Raw genomic sequence first — 21,529 nt, forward strand, 5'->3', positions numbered from 1 at the left:
TAGTGTCGCCATATGAAGTCATACTTGTCTTCCACTCTTCCCCTTCCACGACGCTATTCCCCCACTTCCGCCGTGGCCCGCCCACGTGACGCGTCACATGTCACGTGACCGATCCCGTGACGACAAAGAGGGGGTAACTGTACTCCCCTCACCCCCCTTCTTACGAGACGCGAAAGTACGTAAACTTTTATAACTGTGGACGCAACTCGAGTTACGCTAAATGAGCATTATCGAACGAACTAACCTTACTTTATGCAGCTTTAAATTCAATCAATTGATTCTCGCAATTGTCGGAAGCCTCGGGACAATGTCAACAAGAAGCGAGTCTCGCGAGCCTGTGCTCGAACCAGACGTTTCACTATCGCTCCCGGGGCGGCGACTGCGAAGGCAATTGTAGGAGGATAGAGGATAATTAATTAGAAAGTTCGGAAAACTTGATATCGCGGATTCCGGGCGTCCCGACGGTTTTCCGGTTCTATCGAAACAGGCAGCGCGTATTAACGCGAACCGACGAGATACAATCCCATTTTTTTGGAACGCCGCCAAAACCGCATTTTCTCTATAGTTCGAATCCTTCGTCCATTCGTATATTTATAGCGATCGGTACCAAGGATTCTGAATACATACACAGTGACACCCATTAATATTCGGACACTGTTAAAACGACGATAACTTTTTCTATATTGGACCGTATCTCGACTTGGACCACTTCAAATAATTTTAACTTCGTCAATTTTGAAGTGTCTGCTTTTTGAAAAACAGGTCGTGAAAGGGGACACTTGTCCTAATTTTTTTCAAATTTTTAAAAAGGTACCTGCTACGATAACAATTGCAAAATAAATGACGACAGAAGCAAAATCAACAATTTTCAAGAGATTGAAAAATCCCTGGGGATTCGTTTACTGTCGTTTACTGTCATTCCGTTTGACTGTTCACAAAGGCACCAATTTCCGGTTCTACAGAGATTCAAACTAATTTCTGCGATTTCTATTTCAGCGGCGGTTCAATTTAACTTTTCCGGTTTCGGCTTCCACGGGGATAGATACTGTTTCGGTTAATTCTCCATCCACAGAGGGACATTATAATTTCTGCGATTCCACAGAGGTCCGCCAGAGCATCGTTTTCCTTTCATTTCTTTCCTTTCCAAGGCAATCGTTGTCGACCCCTAGTAAACAGGGTAACAGATGTAAACAGTATTATTTCATCTCGAGAAGCAAAGAAAAAAGCCAGACATTCCTAATTATCTCGGTACGGGCCGGTATTTGGGCCATCCCTTTATTCATCCGACGACATTGTCTAAACTGCTTCGGTACGTAGGGTGCGCTGATTAAAATCAGCCAAGACTTAATTAGGCCGGTGTCATTAGGGGAAGGCGTCCTACTCGATCTCGATAACGCGGCTCTGCCTGCTCAAGAACTCATTTACCTAACAAATTTTTCATCCCCTTTTCGCGGCAGATAACTAGGCGTCCCGGGGATTCATCCTTCTGGAAATTTCTTTTCCGTCTTTTTCTATCCAACACTTCAAGTCCACAGGTATCAGAGAAATGCTGCCCGCTGGGAAAAATCGCGAAAGATAGCTTCTATTCACAGAGGATCGTCGCAGATAAATATATGCCAATATAATTCTTTCGCCATTTTCTACAAACGTTGCGAATGGCATACGGAACGGAATTACTCAACCTCTACTATCTTGTCACGACCTTGCTGAGATTGCATCTGAACCACCTGCAGGCTCGCTTCACCTCCTCCTTGTACATTTTCGTCATCATCTCCGCGATGGCGCGGACTTCAGGGTGGATCCTTGATGTTGCGATGCTCTGCATTCACCTTTACCTCGACTATGTCACAGAGATTTTGAATAATCAAAACATAGCTATACACTGATTTCTCTATATATGTCGCCAAGCCTACATGATAAACGTCGCGGAATTATCCCCACTACCGCGGGGTATACCCCGTGAGGGGCCATGGAGCTCGAGAGACCTCGGTCGCCGAGTAGTGTCTCCTATCCGATTTATGTCCCTGGCCAGACCCCTGCTGTGGACATGTATCGAGTAAACACTGTATCCTCATTTGTGGAAAAAATTCCGGTTTTATCTCGACGGGTCTGCATGGTCTTCGTGAATGGGCGCGAGTCGAAAGGCAATTAACGTTATTGGCCATTCAACGTGAACACTGGTGCCTAGGTAAATATTTCACGGATAATTCAACGGCTATCGATCGACGCCGTGAATTATTGAAGTTTGTAGTTGCGAGTTGCGGAGCTGGCTGCGAATTTGCTGCAACACGGTTTTCGTCGGAACTTTGCGAACTTCGCAGCTCTTTGATCTGCTCGTTGAAATATTTATATTTGAATAGTTTCGCAGTCTCGTTCTACACGGTGGACCAATAACTTTGACCGCCTTGAATACTTCCGCCGTTTCTAATGAAAAAATGATACATACAAACCTTGCCATGGTATGAAAGGGGGAATATTGTGATTGCATTTTTTCAAATTTTGCGTAAAAATTTAGTGACCTTCGCGTGTCCTAAACTCGATAGTTAACGAGATATTATGTCCCATCATGATCTACTAATTCCGCATATACAGTGTTTACTCGATACGTGTCCTAAACAGTAGGTCTAAGCAGTGACAAATATCGGATAGGAGATACTATTCTTTCATCCACGTCGAACGTAGAACAGCACAGCGAAGCTCGAGTGTCCTCGGTCGCCCGAGAGTGTAAAGATACGTGTCCTACACGATGCATGTCCAAAACACGGGTCTGGCAGGGACAATTGTCTCAAGAAGCGCCAAGAAGCTCGAGAGAAGCTGTCCTTTTCTACATTCGGCGTAGACCAAAGAAGAGTATCTCTTATTCGATATATGTCCCTGGCTAGACCCGTGTTTTGGACATATATCGAGTAAACACTGCATTCTCTTGTAAAGGTCGATTTCGAGGTGAAGAGTTAGGGAAAACTGTTTTTCACGAGATCGGTAGGTCAAAGATAATCGAACAGAGCGAGCCCTTTGGAAAAAAAAGAACAAAGTGTTCTGGCTTGTTTTCGTAAACAGGTTGATCGAGGGAGTCGATGGATGGGCTTCTTTTTTCTACCGAGCCACGCGAAAACCTCTCGCTCTCCATATTGTGCAATGAGATTCAGTTGAATGGAAGGAGCGAGTGATCGGTGTACTGTGAGTAATCGTTCCACGGCAGCCTTGTCCATGAAAAGGTGGTGCAAGTTGGAGCGCGAATAATGCGCATGCATGCACTTTGTATTTATAGACCGACGGTGCGGCCCTATCAGAGCAAAAATTCAACTGCCTGAAATTTATCTTCCGGTCGGCCTTTCCGGAGAATCATTATCTCCTCCCCTTCGAATTTTATTAACGTCTTCCCAAAATTACGTGGGCCTATCACTGATTCAACATTTAACTTTCTAGTTGTAATAACTGGACCTTTAAAATAAAATTTGTCCGTATTAATTGCAAGAAATAATAGCCATCTAGAAGTTTCTCTCTCTCTCTTTAATAATCTCATTAAATTGAAAAGAATATATCAATTCTTTTAACCTTTTTACTATTATTATACATTTTTGGAAAAGTATTTTCAGATGTTGTTCAATTCCATAATATTTGAAATGACCAGTGCCCCTGACTATGTCTCAAATTATTTTCAACTTCCTCATTCCGAAACAGGAACATTTATAATAGATTATTTCACATTCCTCGAGAAGCGAGACGTATTGTTTGTACTACATAACCTTTATCGATTCGATTCTTGACTTGTTTATTTTGACCTTTCTGATTCTCGTTATGTACATGGTTCTATGGTTAATCGAGGCTTTCAAGCATTACTATTGGATTTCACTCTCATTAAGGTTTCTAATTATATAGCTGCTCTAATTATAGCTGCAGCAACCCTTCATTTCTATTTAATTCACCGTTAATGCTTCGATATCCGTACTGTAACGACAAGTAGTATGTAACACAATTTCTGTTTATCGACATTAACATATATTGTGAATTAATGATACCGAGAAAGATGGTGGCCAGCGGCTTTAGCTAGCCAGGGCAGGGAATATCTATATCGATTTGCCCTACGCTCTTCCATCTCCTTGCCCGTGGTCAATGCACCGTCACGTCGATATTTCTTCCACCTAATTAAGCTGGAAAGCATAAAAATCGACATGAAAAAAAAAAACAGTTAAAAGTGAAAAGATTGAAAGATTTATTAAACACTACCAACGACCAAAGTTTGGAACCACTTGCTGATCGTCGACCAAAATTCATTTGTTGCTGATTACTAGCGGATCTTTATGCAAAATGAAAATGTTCCTCATCGGTTGTAACAAACAGCAACTAGACAGGAAAGGTATAGCTGGATAAAATTGATCTTTCTTCACATCATTCTATATGACCTTCAAGGAGAAACCCTTTGTGGCAAGTCTCAAGAAGGGTAGCTATAGGGTTGGCACGATTCGATGAATTATGTGCTTCTGTTCTGCTTAACAAAAAGAATTATGAACATTTCGTGTAGATGTAAATACTTGTAAATGTTTTCCGAATATTTCACTGCGAAATTGATTTTTCAATAAAATAATACCGTTTGTTTCTTCCATTAATAATTTCGATGAGTCGGAAATATTTTGTAGGTATTTAAAAAATTTTTTCTCATTTGTCTACTGGTTGAAAGTTCACCTAATAATTTTGATCCTAAAATCCACAGTCTATTAAGTTCGTGATTCCAAACGTCCGGCCGGATGGCGCGAGCAGAACGTCCGATTGAAATGTAATTTTATTCTCATTAAATATATAATCGTGTTACGCGTATTGCCTTTTACTTATTCCATCTGACAATTACAAAAGAGGATCACATTGTCAGAGAGTTACAAGATAATCAGCCTGTAGAGTACAATTACGAGTGACTCGAAGAGTGATTCAACCAACCGCAAAAAATTGACAGTGGGGGCTCGTTTGCGTCGCGACGACGAAATCCATTTTGCCATCTCTCGGTTTATCGTATTTACAAGGTCCGAGCGTTGGTCCCGGACGTTAAAAAATATCCGAGATCCCGTTGACATCGATCCCCTCCCATTCCCCGGATATTCGAGCCTGACACTCTCTTCCACCGTTTTTATCTTTCGTTTTTTGGTTTTTTTTATTCTCTTTTTGAAACACGATCGAGAACATCGCGAGATCTCTCGTTGAAGCTCGACTCCTCGCGGGGAAAAAAGTTACAAACCGTAGAAAAATCAGATGGCCGAACGAAGGATTAAACTGAATCGGAATATACTTTAAAGTACAGTATGATACGGTGCTCCACGGATTAGCGAGCGGTTTCGATAATTTTCTGGAACTTCTCGGTTTAGTGAACGGCCATTGTGATTCGCTAGTCCTCGGAGTACCGTGTATTCGATATGGGACACTTACGGGCGTTGATTGACTCGATTAATTGTCTTTTTCGTTCGTCAGACAACGATCCACGGATTAACGAACACGCTTTCCACCATTCGTGATACATTCCCCCACGAATCGCAAAACCTCGATCGCTTGAATAAATTTTCAAAAAGTTATTGTGTTGTTTTCATTGTCTCCAAGGTTCCCCCGAGATCTTTTTTATCCTCGGACGAACGCAACTGTTTCCGTTAGCGCCGCTTTCTCCTAATTCGTTACGTATCAAATTGAAAATGCCGGACTCCCGGCCGAGCTAGCACGGTACAAGTACGGACATACAATATCGATAAATATAATGTATATATTAATATATAAATAACACGATATCCTTTACACTAGAGTACAGGGTGTATATACATACATTATACCCGGCTCAACTATGCGCATGCTATTGTTTCTCCAATTCGTAAAAACACAATACATTCGTCTCGCACAGTGAATTCTCGGCGTTATGTTTACACTCCTCTCGGCGTCCGAGGCCTCGCGGTAGTGGGGATAATTCGGCGACGTTTATCATCCAGGCCTTGGCGACATATACAGAGAAATCGCTGTACTTGAAACGCTTCTGTAATTGTCTGACAAAGGTTTTATAGAACCTGTAAATAACGGCGTTCCCGTGATAAAGGACTTCTTTTTCGAGGAATTCGAGAAACGAAAGTGTACACGCCTAAGCCGAGCATATTGTATACGATGGATGGAGTCTTCATAATAGTCAGCGGAGCATCGAAGAGCTCTTTCCCCTTGATCTCGAACCGTATTCCCTGATCCCCCAACGACTCCGACTTCGGATCGGTCAATGCAAAAGTAGGAAAATAGCGAGGGGATTTATTCGGCGCGGAGATCGTGCTCGATCGTTCGCTTTCGGATCGACCCACGGTTCCGGGCGACGATCGTTCGTGAAGAGGACGGAGAAAACGATAAGCAAGTGTCCCGACGTGAATTCAACCGATGATGCCCGGATTCGAAATATATATGTGGAATAACCATAGCAGCCAGTTGATCAACGTAACACGGTCATCGATTAGGCGCGCGCTCGCACGGTCTGTCCTCCCTTAAGTCATATCCAGATCTACAGAACATTCGCTGCGATGGATCTTTAAGTACCGGACAGGACTCCCGGTCGCTATCCGTTTCTTAACGATTAAATTCGCAATTATTTCATTCCAACGTTTTCGCGAATGTAAGTCCGTTTATAAAAACCGAACCTTCCTTACAAACTATCGCGTTACCAATTTAGGTAGACGTGCACGACGCAGTGCTTCACCGAAGAAAAATCTTCAACGTAAAATGAGAAATCTTGTCGAGTCGACGAGAGATGAGTGTGGCAACGAAAATCTTTGATAATTTCATCCCTTGGCGCGTATAATCAAAAACGAAACGGTCTTTTTTGTTTTGTAAAAAAAAGAAAAAAGTAAAAAAGAAAAAAGCTTTGCTTAGACTGCCAGCGTTACGATAATCTCTTTTGCAACACTTATCCGCAAAGAGTTTCGATACTCTTTATGATAACGAGACTATATAAGTCAATATTGTAAGTTACGACTCGCAGAGGCTGTGTGTGAGACGCACACGTTTCAACCAGGATTCCATGTAGCATGATCGCTAAGTGGAAATCGCCGGATTACACGCGTGTAAACGGATAATCCGGAGTTCTAGTATTTAGCAGGACAAGCACGGACAGCGGCCTAAGCTATGATCGAATGTGTCCCACGGGTCTCTGTCGTTGACTATTCGAATAGCTTCCGCTTCGATGCTATCTATCACAAGGAAACGAAAAGTATTTCTTCGATGTTATTGCCCTAGAAAATTGTCTCGAGATCGACTAGATTCTTCCCGTGGAATTGTTCCACGTTGCCCCGATTCCTTGGAACACCATTTATGTTTGTTTCGCGTCAGTTCTCGCCGGTGGAAACTGCACCACTTGTTCTTCTTGGGGAATGAGAATCGATCGTTGGACGATTGACGAATCCATTGCTTGTTCAGTATAACGTTTCTCGAGTTGTTCATTGCTGGTAGCCGTTCGCCTGAGTCTGGCCCTCTTGGCTGTCTATACTGTAACCGGTTATGCTATCCGGGCTTTGCAGGGACGCCGCGTACAGAGGATTCACCGGCGTCGAGTTCGTGTCGAACTGCGTGGAATCGTAAACGCTGTGGTTCTGTGAACAGAAGAATAGCACGTTGTTGCTTCCGCTCAACAAAGGTCTTTTGTTTTTTTTTTTTATTGGTCCCGGTCTCGCGGTCAAACCATCCGGCGCTTCCGTTGCCAGCCTCGGTCACCGATGAAACAGCATTCAGACCCGAGAGAGACTTTTTAGCTGTTGGCTCCTGAAGAGGCGGACAAAGCGTTGTACGAGAGGACAACAGCGTGCCGTGAAAACAAAAAGAGCTACATTCCTTTTGCTATACCATTTGTGCTTCAACACAATACTGCTCTAACACCATTGTCGGTAACATGCGACTCTTCCCATTTTCACTCTGTCGTTGTTCAATGCTCTAAGGAGTTCGACGGACGAACCTTGAATATTTCTCACTGACCGAATATCATTTTTATCCAGAACTGTGGGGTGTCATTCTTGACGTGCCGGTTTTAGACATTAGTATTTTTGTAGAAGTTCATCATCTTCAAATCCAAATGAGCATCATCGACCCATCAGCTCTTGACGAAAACGATGTTCGATTAACTTAATTCGTAGCTCCAATACTAAAACATTGATTACCGTATCAGTGTCTGTAAGAATTTTCGATCGAAATTTGTTTTTCACGAACAATGTTAAAGGATCGCAAGTAGAGCTATATACACACACACACACACATATATATATATATATATATATATATATATATATATATATATATATATATATATATATATATGCACACGTGCGATACGGTAGTCAATGTATCGCAATTGCAAATACAAAATATAAAATTATGTACATTTCCAAGCCGAGTGCAGAAAACTTGCTCACAAGAATGCGCAGTGCAAGATACTCGTTGCAAATGAAGAAAGCAGCCTGCATTTGTATGCCTTGTATACCGTACCGTCGCAACAGAAAACGAAAAGATTAGCATAATCCACTGCCAAGTTAGTGTTATAAATAAATAAAACCATGTACGTTGGCTACATCGATAAGTTTAATTAAATCTAAACATGCCGTATATACAGGTATAATAAAGCATTTGTGCGCACCTCTATATATTACACTATGGTACATCTAATAGTCATCGCGCGTGACTTTTGATCCGATTATTAAAAATGACCTCAAGTAGTTAAAAATCCTCTTAGATACAGGTTATCCCATTCGGCTTTATCGTCGGGAATATTTTCAGTATCTTCAATATTTTCCTCGTTAGATAAAAACTTGCTTCCAGAATATTTTCAGTCGGTGAAAACATAAAAAAAAAGAATGTATAAAAATATTAAAGTTAGAAAAAATACTCGACGTGAATAAAGCAGAACGGAACACCCTGTACAGTTACTAATGACTTAGACTTTACATCGATGACTCCAAAGAAATATTTACAACAATTCAGTCTGTGTGTGGGTCTTCTGATCAGAAGGAGAGGGACTGGGATCTGTTTCGCTCTTTCGGGGATTCGTGACTGCTCGACATCGTTAGCGACATTAAGTAATCGTTCAGACCGCCAGACTCTTTCTTCTTAGAATCTCTTTTACGTTTCCCGAGCGTGTTTTTGCTAGAGGGAACCTGCTTGGACAGTAACAATTGGGAAGCGTTCGAACCGTCATAGGAGTCATCTGCATCGAAAGCCTCGGTATCGGTTAACTGCATTGCAGGACTCGATTCTTTTCTATCCGTGCTGGTTTCGAAAGTTTGGACGGGGTTCAAAGACTCTTGAATGAAAGTACTATCAGTCACTTTGGGATCATAATGACCACTATCCAAAATGGACTGCAAAGTATTCTCTAGAGGAGGTATTTCGAAAAGCTGAGCAACGTTCCCTTCGGAGCCTTTTCTCCCGGGTTCCAGACTACTTTTTCTAGTGAAGGAGAATAAGTTTGTATTGCTGTTGTTAGCTTTGGGCTTATACAGAAAGTTACTAGCGGTACTCTGCGGAAATAGCAGGTTGGAGACGCTACTAGGTCCACCGTACTTCATCTGCGATATGGAACTGCTTTTCCAAGCGGTACTAGGAAATCTCAGATCGGGCGAGCTCTTCTTCGAATCGATAAAATTGTCTGATCTCGTGAGGGGAAAGTTTTTCAAGTCCACGCCAGCCTTGCCCGTGCTGAGCCTCCTGGGAAAGTTCTTAATCCCGGATGTAGAGCGATACAAAACGGTGGTGTATTCGTAGGCGTGTCCGCTAGCGCTTTTCGAATCTCTGGGGGATGCCAGGGAGTGGAAGGAAGTCTTGTGCTTCGAGGAAGATGATTTTAGTATCTGCGAATCGTATAAGGGCATGTGAATAGACGGAGTATGGACCTGGTATATGTAATCGCTGTCTGTTTTCAGCGACGAGAAACTCTGCTGATGCGGTAGAGACACCGTGTCTTCATCCATTGCATCGTCCACTTGAGCCTTGTAAGAGAACATGATTGAAGGCTGCGAAACCCTGAAATGAAACTCATTAAGTAGACACTGCTCGTGTGCGTGTGTGTCTCTGTGTAACTACACTCAACTGAGTGTTTGTGTAAATTCAAACAGGTCAACTTACCCGAAAAATTCTGATAGGAATGTATGATAAACCAATGGTGCGAAGAGAGTCAGATAGACAGCTGCTGTGAAGTCCACGATACATAATCCCACGGGATTCTGTGTGTAATTTAAAAAGCCTGCACCAACAGACTGTACTAAGTCTAGCATGGCTAATGTACCAGCATAGATGTAAAAACTTTTTCTTGCTGTAACAAAAAAAAGAGTTTGTGAAATACAGATTAGTGGAAGGTAGTATTTGACTTTGCATCTGTATTAACGTACTTGGTAGGGTTAAACGGTCTCTCAACCGTGTCCATGGCAGTATTAATATAAAAAGATATATCTGCAATAAGGTAGTAAACAGAATTGACATAACTGGATTGGTGCAACATAGACGTAGTAGTTCAGCAACTTACTACTGTGAAAACGAGACTGCTGCAGAACCAGAACATCATACCCCCATGACCAAACACATAAAAATCTTTGCTGGGAATGCGGAATGTATCGTCGGGTAAAACTAATTCCAATGCCCCTTGAGTTATAGTGAAAGCGAGTGCTATGGACGCTGTGGCGAGTAGCACTCTACGAATGCTCGAGCGGCTATCCAGATGTCCTGCGAGAAGAAATCAGAATGTAGTTGAAGTTTGTGTAAACTGTTTTCATACAATGAAGTTTTGCTTACCAAAGGCTAAACCAAAGATCAGTACACTCATTTCTGTGGACAACAAGAAAAATCGAACTGTAACCCACAGCACTTTGTCGGCTTTACCGCCGACAGTAGAAGCTACATTTACAGTCATTGAGACAACACATCGTATCACTGAGATTACTACATTACACATGACAAGTCCGTAAAATGCTAAAAATATTGGACTACTCGTTGCTCTCAATTTAAGCCGTGCTCTGTTAAATCTCACTGCGATGAATAAGAGGAACAACAGATTCGGTATCAATATGATAATGTCCCATATTCGTACCCTGGAAAATGTAAACAAATTAGTCTATCAGTTTTCACCGACTTTGAATATCCAATGATAACATATAATGCAATCAAACATTTCTAAGATAGTTACATACCTCGAATCCTTAATTTCTTTGTATAAGATTAACTTGCAAAAATGCTCCTCGTCATTCATTGGTGAACTAACATTAGGGATCATCGTACTGCTTAAGTCGTACGTATGCAACCAGCTTTCAGAGACTTGCTCGCGCACCGCACCATACATAATTTCCACCGTGTCTTATGTTTTACCCTCGTATCATTTCCTCAGCTTTCACTATTGAATAAATAAACAATATACCGTCCGTCTCTAGGGAACCATTACCTATTACAAAAGTTTTACATTCGTCTCATCTCGCAGGCCATTGTAAATTCATCTCTGATCCGATTATTTGTCTACAGTTTCTCCACGCTAACATAGCATCTACAGCAAAATAAATAAACTTTCTATTCATTCATCGGTCCAACAAAGCATCAGCTAAAAAATCTGTCCTCCCAGTTGCTCAAACGCTGTCGTTCCGCGAATCTGAACGCGCACAAACACCCACAATGCTCAGCTCAGTGACATGATAAACATAACCTAAAACACTTGGCAGTATTCCCAAGCCTCGACCTTCGAACCTAGCGGAAAGTGACAAGCGACGGTCACGATCAGCCTACCGCTTATCGGATGCAAAACAGATCTGATTTTCGTCGTACGTATCAAAAAGCTTTCATCAAACCGTTTAAAAATCGATAATTGCGCTCCGATTTATCGCGTAGCCACTCGTCAAGCGACCGACGATAAATCATTCGCGGTGTCGTTTGGATTGTTTATCGCTAATCCAATAATAACGCGATACGGAGCGCGTCAACGTACCGTCGATGAAATCTGCGGTCCCATCATCATCTCGAGAACCGTTTATCCTTCGTCCGGGCCCCGGTTATCCCGTTGCGTTGCGTACTCCGCAGTATTTTCTCCGTCGACTAACGTTGTCTTTGTCTTATCCGTGCGGGTTCCCGCGGACCGACTGACATTTTCCGTCGGGGTGCCCGGTGTCCATTCCGTGGGATCAGCCTCGCGGATTCGCTCTCCGTTCCAGCAACGACGGATATAGTAGCCGAGGGCCGCGTACTTGATCGCGACGAACAGAAACGCGTAACGAAGCGCGCGCGGACGCGTACCGATTTTAAAGCGCGTCGAGTCGGTTCCTCCGGTTGAAAACAGCGAACCGTTCCGAGTTCTATCCAGGTGACGCAACGTTTTAATGCGTATCATAAAGACGTGATTCTGTGTATCAGCGCAGAACGACGAGCATACGGGAGTTTCGATACGGGACGGCACCTGTGATGTAGCTGACACAAGATGCGTTCTTCCGTCGTCGAGCGCGCATCCGAGCTGCGCATGGCGGGCGCTATAAACGGAGTCGCGAATTCAAACGTGTGCGCGCACTGGTTTCTTCGCGATAGCCGAACGAAATTATTTTTTCACGGTTCTCAGCTCTTTGTTGGGGGTTTTCGTTGTTAGAGTTGGTTTTTATTTATAATTTCATTGAACATTTCAATAGCGAATCAGTGATGTTCGACTTGCAACGTTTTGCAGGTTCGGATTGCGATTCAACGAAAGTAGAAAGTCTACGTTTCGTAAACTGAATTCCTATCGCGTGGAGCGACGCGGAACATATATTTTTTCATTGACAAATACATTTTAATTATATAAATGAGAGAATGGAGGTTACAGGGTTTGAAGGAATATGATAATTTGTAGCGGTTTCTTGTCGAGTGGGTGTGTAGAGGTGACACGAAGGTCATTTTTATCCTTTCAGATCGAATGACTCATCTTTTAGGCATGATTTCGATAAAATAGTGAATTCCGAAGATAAAAAGCTCAGGATGCATTTATCGTAAAACTTACCGTTTAGGAGATGTTTGAGTTTGTGCGTTCGTGGCTTCTGTAATTATGTTATTTTCCAGAAACAAGACGCGTAACTAGGAACTGATTGCTTTGATGATACCGAATGGAAAGCGAACGGGGTTTCACTGAATCATTACGACCACGGCCGAGCGTTAACTGGCCGTTTGGTCGTTTCGAAAACTACGGTTATGGTTACGAACCGCTCGTAAACCTAGGAACTACGAAACAACGCGCTCTATTTACCATTTGGTCCGTCCCGCATGCGGTTGCCGTTTTGTGAACTGATCGCTAGTAATTTTGTCATATTGCTGATATCATGCTGTTGCATGATAACGAAAGATTAAAAAAGAAAAAATAGAGACTTAGAAAGTAAACCTTAGGAAAACTAAATATAGATAATATTCTTTAAAAAATTATAGTTTCTTTTATCTAATATAGCTATAACTATAGTATTTTTATTTAATTGCTTTTTCGAAAAGATTTTCTTTTTCTCGTAGGTTCGAACGGTACTCTTTACACAATTGATACAATGATCGTCGATTATACGAACAATTTGTTGGAAAACGTTCATCGGGATATCCTCCCGCCTGAGCCAGGCCGAAGCTTCCTGATCCGCGGCGATTACGAGTATTGGCATTATGGTTGCGACGGCTTTAACGATAAGGTAACTGTTTTTTAAAAATCTGATAGAAAGGTTTTTGTTTTTTCTTTCTAATTTGGTAGACTATTCAGTTTTATTTTACAGTCATATTCTACTTTTCGAGAGATTAATTAATTACGAGTGGACTGCACATTTTATGCATTTATGACAGACATGAGTAGAATATCGACATAGTACATATGTCCGGAACACGGGTCCAGCCCAATTTTTGTTTTCTTTCACAATGTTTTTATAAAAGACCAATTTTGGGGAAAGACGCTCCCCCTTATAGACCCGCTAACCTGTTGATCATTTAGGGTTGGGGTTGTGGATACAGAACGCTGCAAACGATCTGCTCGTGGGTCATAAAGAACCAAAAATTGGAACAATCTGTCCCGAGTATCGGACGGGTGCAGGAAATCCTTGTTACACTGGAGGACAAGGAGAGATCCTTTATTCGATCGAGAGAATGGATAGGAAGTTTCGAAGTAAGCGTTAACAATATTTCTTCAGCGATTATCTTGCAAATCCTCATTATATATCTCTCTGCGTGCGAAAATGTAAACTCTCGTTTTATAGAAACCGATAAAGAACATTTACTTCATGGTGAATACAGCGAGTTCTCGATATATGTCAGCGACACGGGTCCTGCCAGCGACATATATCGCCCAGGAGATACTATTCTTTCCTTTACTATTCCACGGGGCTTACCCCGCGGTGGTGGGGATAGCCCCCCGACGTTTACCAGCCAGGCATTTGCGACATATATAGAGAAATCACTGTATAATGATGAGAATGCTAAAAAGAATATAGCGTAGGTATTTAAAAAAATGTCCGCGCTCATATTGATTAAGCTGTAAATACGTTCACTATTATCATTCAAGTGTTTGATTAACTTCCATCTACAAGCGTGTAGAAATATATGAGTGACTCATTCGTCAATGACCCGTAGGTGTGCCTCGTGCTGAATCATTTGTACGAGGTTCTCAGCAAGATTATTCACGTGCCAAGCGGCAAACAATTGTCGGACCAGATAGCAGTTATCAAAATGCACTTCGAGAATTATGCTAGTCCGATAATGATGGGCGGAGACAGGGACTGCTCGAGTAAATGTATAGTGGGGGTTCACGAAGGAGTGGAAAACACGTACATGCTGATCGTAGATCCTCATTTTGTCGGTCAAGCAAGGAGCAACGAACAATTACAGTCTGAACATTGGGTGAAATGGCAGAACCTGAAGGATTTTGTCGATAGTTCCTTCTACAATCTGTGCTTGCCTCAGATCAAAGGTCCAACGAAACGATGAATACTAATAAATTACTATGATAAATTACTCGTATATACTTCTTCTATCTTCCCCGGTAATTTATATCGAACCTTATCAATAGACTGTGGATCTTTATGCAAATGAAAAACCTTTGCAAGTCGACTGTAACAAATACAATTTTTGTAATCTCTTCACAGTTTCGTATTACACCTATCCAGTTTTCTTCTAAATGCATAAACTATGCAGTTTGCTTATCGTGTTATAGCATTACCACTGTACAGTACGTATTCTGATTGCGTTACATGCGATCCATTTAATCGGTGTTCAGTATCAAGCAAACACCTTGTAATACCCAATGAGAAATGTCTTCGCTCGTGGCAAGGTTCGCTTCAAATACCAAACCTACCCCCATGGCGTTCCGTCGATTGGACGTTATGTATACGGGAGTTTTGAAGGTGTTCTGTAATTTCAAAATACAATTACAGTCTTTACTCGATATATGTCTCAAATATCTAAAAGTCCCAGAACTATCCCCACTGAGTCAGTCAGTTCTGTTTTATACCTGAAGCCGGAGTCTGTGAGCCTCGATAGGTATGACAATTAAAATTGGTAGTTCCTCGACGAGGATTTTTGGCCGTGACCTTTCCAAACATTGATTAACAATATCCCATTTCGCGCCTTCCAGATATAATCCGCTGACGTAGCAACCCTAAATGAATTTGAAAAAATAAATTGGATGCCTCTGCAAAGCTGATTAGTGCGAATTGTTATTTTGCATAAACGTCCACAGTTTACCGATTAGTTTACGAATGATAGTGCAACGACTTGATAGTCTTTTAGAAATCAAAAATTAATCTTTGAGCGCATTTTAATTTCAGCTCGTTGCAGGTTGGTAAAGGGGAAAAATGTGTAACATAGATACAATAATAGTATAATTGTAATACGTTTGGCACTTTACCTGGTCTGGTCTCTCTTCCACCTGTTCTGCCCTAATGAACCTAGTTACAGCCGTGTAAGTGAGCGAACGATCGAGAGACCAACTGTTCCTGCGACAAGCCATTTGCACGAGGGCTGCTAAGAATGTTTCCGGTATGTGCAGACCAGCCAGCCAAAGTACTATCGGCTCGCTTCCGTTAGCCTGAAAAATGTCCGTAACTCTTATCGATCACTATTGTGCCGCTTTAGTCACTCTGTTTCTGTCAGTGTTGCGCGCAATTACAATTGAACGATTTTACGAATTATATTTCTGAAACAAAAGGTAACCGTTTCTTTCGCCTTTCCATCTTACCCAGTTAGTGTATTGTTGTATCCTCTTCTCAAAATGTTCCATCCACCCACCAAGATTTTTTCTCGTGGCTGGCGCGAATCTGGCCCACTCCGTTGGTAAGACGCCATTGTACAACGCCGTGGATACGCTCTCGAGCATGGCGTCCATCCCAATTTCACCGGCGATCGCCTAACATTATTCGATTTATTTAGCTACCGTTCCCTGTCACAAAGGCGATTATGAAAGATGAAGACCGGGAGACCTTTCTCAATTGCGAGAGGGTCCTCTTCATCGTTCGAATTAGTTTGTTAAACCTCTCCAGCTCTTGGAACAGGACGATAGCGATTGGCGTTATGACTACCCCGAAAGTTCTCTTCACTTTTATCAGATCGTACTCGGACGGGACTTTGTCCAGCACCTCCTTCGCGATGTTTTCGATGAACTCGTCCTTGCTCACCCCCGCACTGCTCACTTCTATTATTTCAACAGAAATGTTCGTCATTGATTCATGTCACTTAGATTCATGTTGCAGTCACTTACCCGTCGTCCTTGAGCTTACTACAATTTTTCACGTGTATTAGAAACTGTGTAAATTTTAAGAACAGCGAATTCTCGATATATGTCAACGACACGGGTCTTTCCAGCGACATATATCGTCCAGGAGATACTTTTCTTTACTATTCCAGGAGACCCGTACTATGTTTACACTCCTCGGGCATACCCCGCGGTAGTGGGGATAATTCCGCGACGCTTATCATCCAGGTCTTGGCGACATATACAGAGAAATCACTGTTCTTTCAAGTTTTGTCATTCAATGGCATCGAGTCTACTCGCGAACATTATTGCCTTTTAAAGGTAGTAAGACTGCATTTATCGAGACGTTGCACGACTGTTTTTACAAAAAAAGTGTCGATAAATAAACGTGTCTGGTAATGCAATTAGCAGCAACGTCTTTACAATCTACTTGGTACAACGGCTACATGTACCAAACAAGTCCTGTTAAAGTTTTACCGGTCTGCGGCTGCAATTCTATAAGATTGCTCCACATTTCCTTCACGGCCTGAGTGAAGTACCCAATTTCGGCATTTGGATGGAGTCCAAAGACTTCCGGTGTGTTCACCAGCGGCAGTTCTTCGATGAACTCCAGGTAACCATCGCGGTCCCCTTCCGGTGGTAACACGTAATCGACGTGCTCGTCGTGATAGAAATGGAAGGGTTGGAACGCATCGAACAGAAAGTCCCCGAAATATTCGTCCATGTAAATCTGCGAGACCCTGCGATCGTAACTGTCGATCACTCGGCCGCCGTACATCACCTGATCGTTCGCAAAAATTCTGGTTAGATCGTCCAGAAGAATGGTCACTCGTAGATGACGTTTCTAAGATATTATTTAAAAAAGTAAAGTGAAGCTTTACTTCGCCTATGAGATACTTCAAACTGTCCCATGGAATTCTGTCGTCGCGAGCGCTAAGCGCTTTGGTCAAGTAGGTGTCCAGTATAGTTGTGCAGACGTTGAAATCCGACTCGTTGAAGTCGTAATTTATGTTCCAGCCAATTTTGTCGTACCTCCTTCTCTCCTGTTACACGAATTCCATTTAAAGCCAGCTGAAACCTTGCGAACAACTTGTTCAACATACTTGCACAACCGCGTGATAAAAAGCCAGCACGTAGATTAGGTGCTTGTACACAGGATGCTCGCAAGACTCCAAAGTTTGAGGCCTCATTTTGAAGTAGGTGTTCTCGAGGTTCAACTTCAAACCGCTTGGTGGTTCCGTTACCACTACAAATCACACAAGTTACGTTTTCGTTAGAGATTAGTACATAATTGTTAGCAGACTGCGGGATTTTATGCGTCCACAAAACCGTAAAGTAATAAGAGACTAAATACTATAAATAAAGATTATTTTCAGCCTGTTGAACATATTACAAATGAAAATTATTATTACTTTCTGTTTCAGCGCAGTGTGTGGCAATTCAGATGGAAAATTTTGGTTTTGCATGAAGATCCGCAGTTCAGTTATTAAAGATCGCATTGATACAATTTGAAATTTGATTGTGGTATTCCGACCACTGTGACGCGAACTTAACACTAGGTTTACGGAGCACTAAAAATGACTATTTTACATTACTATTTTACATTTACTTTACATTACTTACAAAGAAATCAATTTGTTAAATAATTGCTCATAGATGCATTTTTACAATCTCAATATTCGCAATTTAAAAATACTAGAATCCGTCATTTTGACGGGTCCCGTAAATCTAGTGTTAATAAAGCTTTAATATTTACGAATAGATAGAGATAATATCAAGGTTTAATTTTTCAGTGGCAAGAGAACCTTTGAGACACTGTTGCAAGATTCCGATCGGAAAATTAAGGGTTGGATCGGTTGTGAGCCATAAACGGAAGTCGGGGTGAGGCTTCCCAAAGTTCTCTAGAAGCTTCTCCAATTCCCTGGTGAAGCTCAAAAGCAAATGGCAGTTTTGCAGCATCAGCCACTGTCCTCTCGTCACTGCTACCTCCAGTAGTTCTATCGCGGTCTACGGAATAGTACAATTTTTAAACATTAACAAAAATAAATGTTCTATCTTTCATTCTTCAAATAATTCTGTTCGAATTTATATCTCGTAGGGTTCTCACGCTTTCTTGTCCTTGGCCCAACGACAGATACTTGAACTTTCCACCTCCCCATCCATATCCGTCTGCCAGTTTCATCAATTCCGACGTTGGGTCGGATCCAGGACTAAGGATGAAAACTACAGGCATCGTCGGAGTGCTTTGCTCGTATATCATTTCGAAACTGATGTGTGGTGGGGTGATGTACTGTTCGCCCATGGTCTCACTGATGTAGTTGACGATGCCTCGGTAGACTCGATCGACGCGGAAACACCGGATCAACATCAGCTTCTCGAAGGGCTCCAGATTGCTCGAGTAATCCAGCGGGTAATCTACCGATTCTGGGCCGTCGAGATCGTACCACTGACAAAACGCACCATAATTGAATTAATTAACAGAACTGCCTCGATATACACTCACCAATCAAGTAAGTTAACAATCGCAACGTGTGGGAAAATTCATACAATTTTCGGCTCTAACGAAATACAGAGGTTACTCGATATATGTCCCAAAGATCTAGCCGATAAAAGTCCCAGAACTATCCCCACTGGTCCAAGAAGCTCGGGAGACCTATATCGAGTAGACATTGTAATGTTATTTCTGTGACTCACATTCTGCCACTCTTCCTCATGCTGTTGCAGTTGTTCCGGAACCATTTCGAACGTTTCCGGAAAGTCTTTGCTGAGCTTCAGGATGTCCAACCATCCGGCGGCGGGCAGCCAATCAGTAGGATTGATCATGGCTGCTTTCTCCAACGCGATGCTGCCCTTGATGAAGAAGTCGAGTTGCGTTTGAGTGATGCGGTCGACGCTCAGCTCTAATCGCGTACAAATTTGGAACGAGAAGAGGAGTTTGTGCCTCTCGAAGATTCCGGTGCAGCCGTAATCGTAAACGTTCTTCGTCAGGGTCGTAATGATGTTGCTCAACCGCTTCTTGAGCGTCGGATCGGGCAACGCTTTCTTCAGGGAGAAACCGAAGACCTCCACGTAGCTGATCAACGAGTACTGGTACATCGAGTTCACCGTCGCCATGTCCGCCAACACGAAGAACAAGATCGCTCCCCGCTTCGCCACCGTACGGTATCCGTCGCGTAGCTTGTTCACATCCGCGCCGGTCACCTCGCCGAGATACAACTTCCTCATCACCTCGTTCGCGCTCGACTTCGTGTTCTCCAGAGTCTCCACCAGGTCCAGGTTGTCCAACATGTTGCCCTGATTGCTGGCAATCTCGAGCAGCAGACTGTCCTCCAGTTGCTTCAAGAGATTCTTGTTCTCGCTGGTCTCGATGATCAACATCTCCCGTTGTTCCTCCACGTCTGGCCTCTCCGTTTTGACCACCACCGACAGAAGTTGGTCTTCAAGTCCCTGCAACGAGACACCCCTGCAACTAGCTTTTTTGCTTTTTTATATCAAATCCTCACGTCAGAGGCACCATTAGAGGATCTTTGTGTAAAATAAAAATGGTCTGCGAGATATTACCCCTAACGTCACCATATAGTTGATCACAGTCGCCTTGGCATAGAGAGCAGGATCGAACATGGGATTCGAGATCTTCGTGGTCAAATACATCCGGAATTTCGGATCGTAATCGACCTCTTTGTCCCCCAGAAGGATGAACGTCCTACCGCTCACGTCTACAAGAAGAAGGTATCATTTCTACTCAAGGTTTTGCCCCTACCGTAAATCATTACTCTGTATAGTCTTCGATATAACGTTGTCCAGAACCGGATCAACTTCGTCCACGTCTTGGAACAGAACCGGAAGACCGTATTTGATCGCGAGTTCCACTTGCTTGACGAAGTCCGAATCCGTGAACGAGAGGATCTTCAGGTTCTTCTTCTGCTCCTTCTTCTTGATCCAGTTTAGCGCTTGCTGCTGGGGATCGATGCAGACCGGAAATCTCGAGGCTCTCGTGGTCAGAATACCGTTCTGCACGGACAGCTCGTCCGGTGGCAGTCCTTCCGAGGTCCATCTTCATGGAAATAATAATTTTGCTATGTTCATTTACCCGGACTTTTATTTTGCAAAATTCCGTTTCGAATCTAAAAATTCTGAAAAAATTCATGGATGTGTATTCTAATAGCCAGGGTATTCCTGATTTTTTTCAGAATTTTCTATTGCAGAGGGTAAGAAGAATCACGGAGAAACCTGATTTTCTTTTTCACCCCATTACTACCCCCCGTGTCGACGTACAGGGTTGAAAATTGGCACAAAGTATTTTCTTTGGATAAGCTGTCGTCTGGCCGATTGCAAATTCAGTTTGTTTCTCTGTGTCTAGCTGGAACGACTCACGTGCTGATCTCGACGTCGTTGCTCAGCTGCGTCTCGATCTTGAAATTCTCGATCAACGGGATCTCCTTGGCCTCGATACTGCCCTTCCAATCTTCGTACACCATCTTGTTCCTGTATTCGTAGGAAAATGGGCTGCAATAGGCGAGGAATCCAGCGGACAGAAGACAATTGCCGACGATCATCTCGACCTGCTCGTGCAAACTTTCCAGCTCCTTCTTCCACCGTTCGTTCTCCGAGGATAAACCGTTGATCAACTTATCCGCAGCTATCAGCCGCCTCTGGAGAAGATCCGTTTCCTCCTGCAGCTTCTGCCTCTCCCCCATCGCATTCTCGTACTTCGAGTTCAGCTCCGCTATAGCCTTCTCGAGTCTTCTCAGTTCACGTTCCTCTCGTTCCAGAGCTTTCCGGGCTTTCTCCGATTCGGCCTCGAGCTCTGCCACTCGGTCTATCTTCGGTTTCACC

At 42.8% G+C, this 21,529-nt stretch overlaps 3 protein-coding genes across 7 annotated transcripts in view; 1 reads left to right on the top strand and 2 right to left on the bottom strand.

The window, feature by feature from the left end:
* Positions 1-4,762: 4,762 nt before the first annotated feature.
* LOC143362740 (transmembrane protein adipocyte-associated 1 homolog) lies at positions 4,763-12,084 on the bottom strand. Of its 3 annotated transcripts, XM_076803151.1 has the most exons (8): positions 11,951-12,084; positions 11,169-11,368; positions 10,774-11,069; positions 10,508-10,704; positions 10,374-10,434; positions 10,111-10,297; positions 9,879-10,008; positions 4,763-7,592 (listed from the first exon to the last, which is right to left on the bottom strand). In XM_076803151.1, exons 2-8 carry the CDS (start codon positions 11,315-11,317, stop codon positions 7,440-7,442), a joined length of 1,173 nt encoding a protein of 390 aa, XP_076659266.1. In that variant the 5' UTR covers positions 11,318-11,368; positions 11,951-12,084; the 3' UTR covers positions 4,763-7,439. The 3 variants fall into 3 exon arrangements, with proteins under 3 accessions (XP_076659266.1, XP_076659264.1, XP_076659265.1); XM_076803149.1 differs by lacking the exon at positions 4,763-7,592 and having other exon boundaries at positions 8,550-10,008; XM_076803150.1 differs by lacking the exons at positions 4,763-7,592; positions 11,951-12,084 and having other exon boundaries at positions 8,550-10,008; positions 11,169-11,377.
* Ufsp1 (UFM1 specific peptidase 1) lies at positions 11,747-14,955 on the top strand. Of its 3 annotated transcripts, none has more exons than XM_076803196.1 (4): positions 11,747-11,786; positions 13,483-13,649; positions 13,943-14,113; positions 14,578-14,955. In XM_076803196.1, exons 1-4 carry the CDS (start codon positions 11,762-11,764, stop codon positions 14,929-14,931), a joined length of 717 nt encoding a protein of 238 aa, XP_076659311.1. In that variant the 5' UTR covers positions 11,747-11,761; the 3' UTR covers positions 14,932-14,955. The 3 variants fall into 3 exon arrangements, with proteins under 3 accessions (XP_076659311.1, XP_076659313.1, XP_076659312.1); XM_076803198.1 differs by lacking the exon at positions 11,747-11,786 and adding an exon at positions 12,199-12,322; XM_076803197.1 differs by lacking the exon at positions 11,747-11,786 and adding an exon at positions 12,625-12,673.
* Positions 14,956-14,958: 3 nt separating this feature from the next.
* The window catches only part of Dhc98d (Dynein heavy chain at 89D), a 28,287-nt gene continuing 21,716 nt past the window's right edge, over positions 14,959-21,529 (bottom strand). Inside the window, exons 45-58 of the mRNA XM_076803570.1 lie at positions 21,068-21,528; positions 20,467-20,747; positions 20,255-20,409; positions 19,388-20,140; positions 18,801-19,139; positions 18,499-18,700; positions 17,797-17,939; positions 17,575-17,736; positions 17,171-17,474; positions 16,422-16,633; positions 16,181-16,348; positions 15,851-16,030; positions 15,455-15,601; positions 14,959-15,352 (exon numbers count right to left, since the gene is read on the bottom strand). Coding sequence (XP_076659685.1) covers positions 15,206-15,352; positions 15,455-15,601; positions 15,851-16,030; positions 16,181-16,348; positions 16,422-16,633; positions 17,171-17,474; positions 17,575-17,736; positions 17,797-17,939; positions 18,499-18,700; positions 18,801-19,139; positions 19,388-20,140; positions 20,255-20,409; positions 20,467-20,747; positions 21,068-21,528 — 3,654 coding nt within the window. The 3' untranslated portion in view covers positions 14,959-15,205. The remainder of the gene's footprint in view (positions 15,353-15,454; positions 15,602-15,850; positions 16,031-16,180; positions 16,349-16,421; positions 16,634-17,170; positions 17,475-17,574; positions 17,737-17,796; positions 17,940-18,498; positions 18,701-18,800; positions 19,140-19,387; positions 20,141-20,254; positions 20,410-20,466; positions 20,748-21,067; position 21,529) is intronic.

The sequence above is a fragment of the Halictus rubicundus genome, chromosome 18 (assembly GCF_050948215.1).
Source record: "Halictus rubicundus isolate RS-2024b chromosome 18, iyHalRubi1_principal, whole genome shotgun sequence".
Classification (NCBI taxonomy): Eukaryota; Metazoa; Arthropoda; class Insecta; order Hymenoptera; family Halictidae; genus Halictus; species Halictus rubicundus.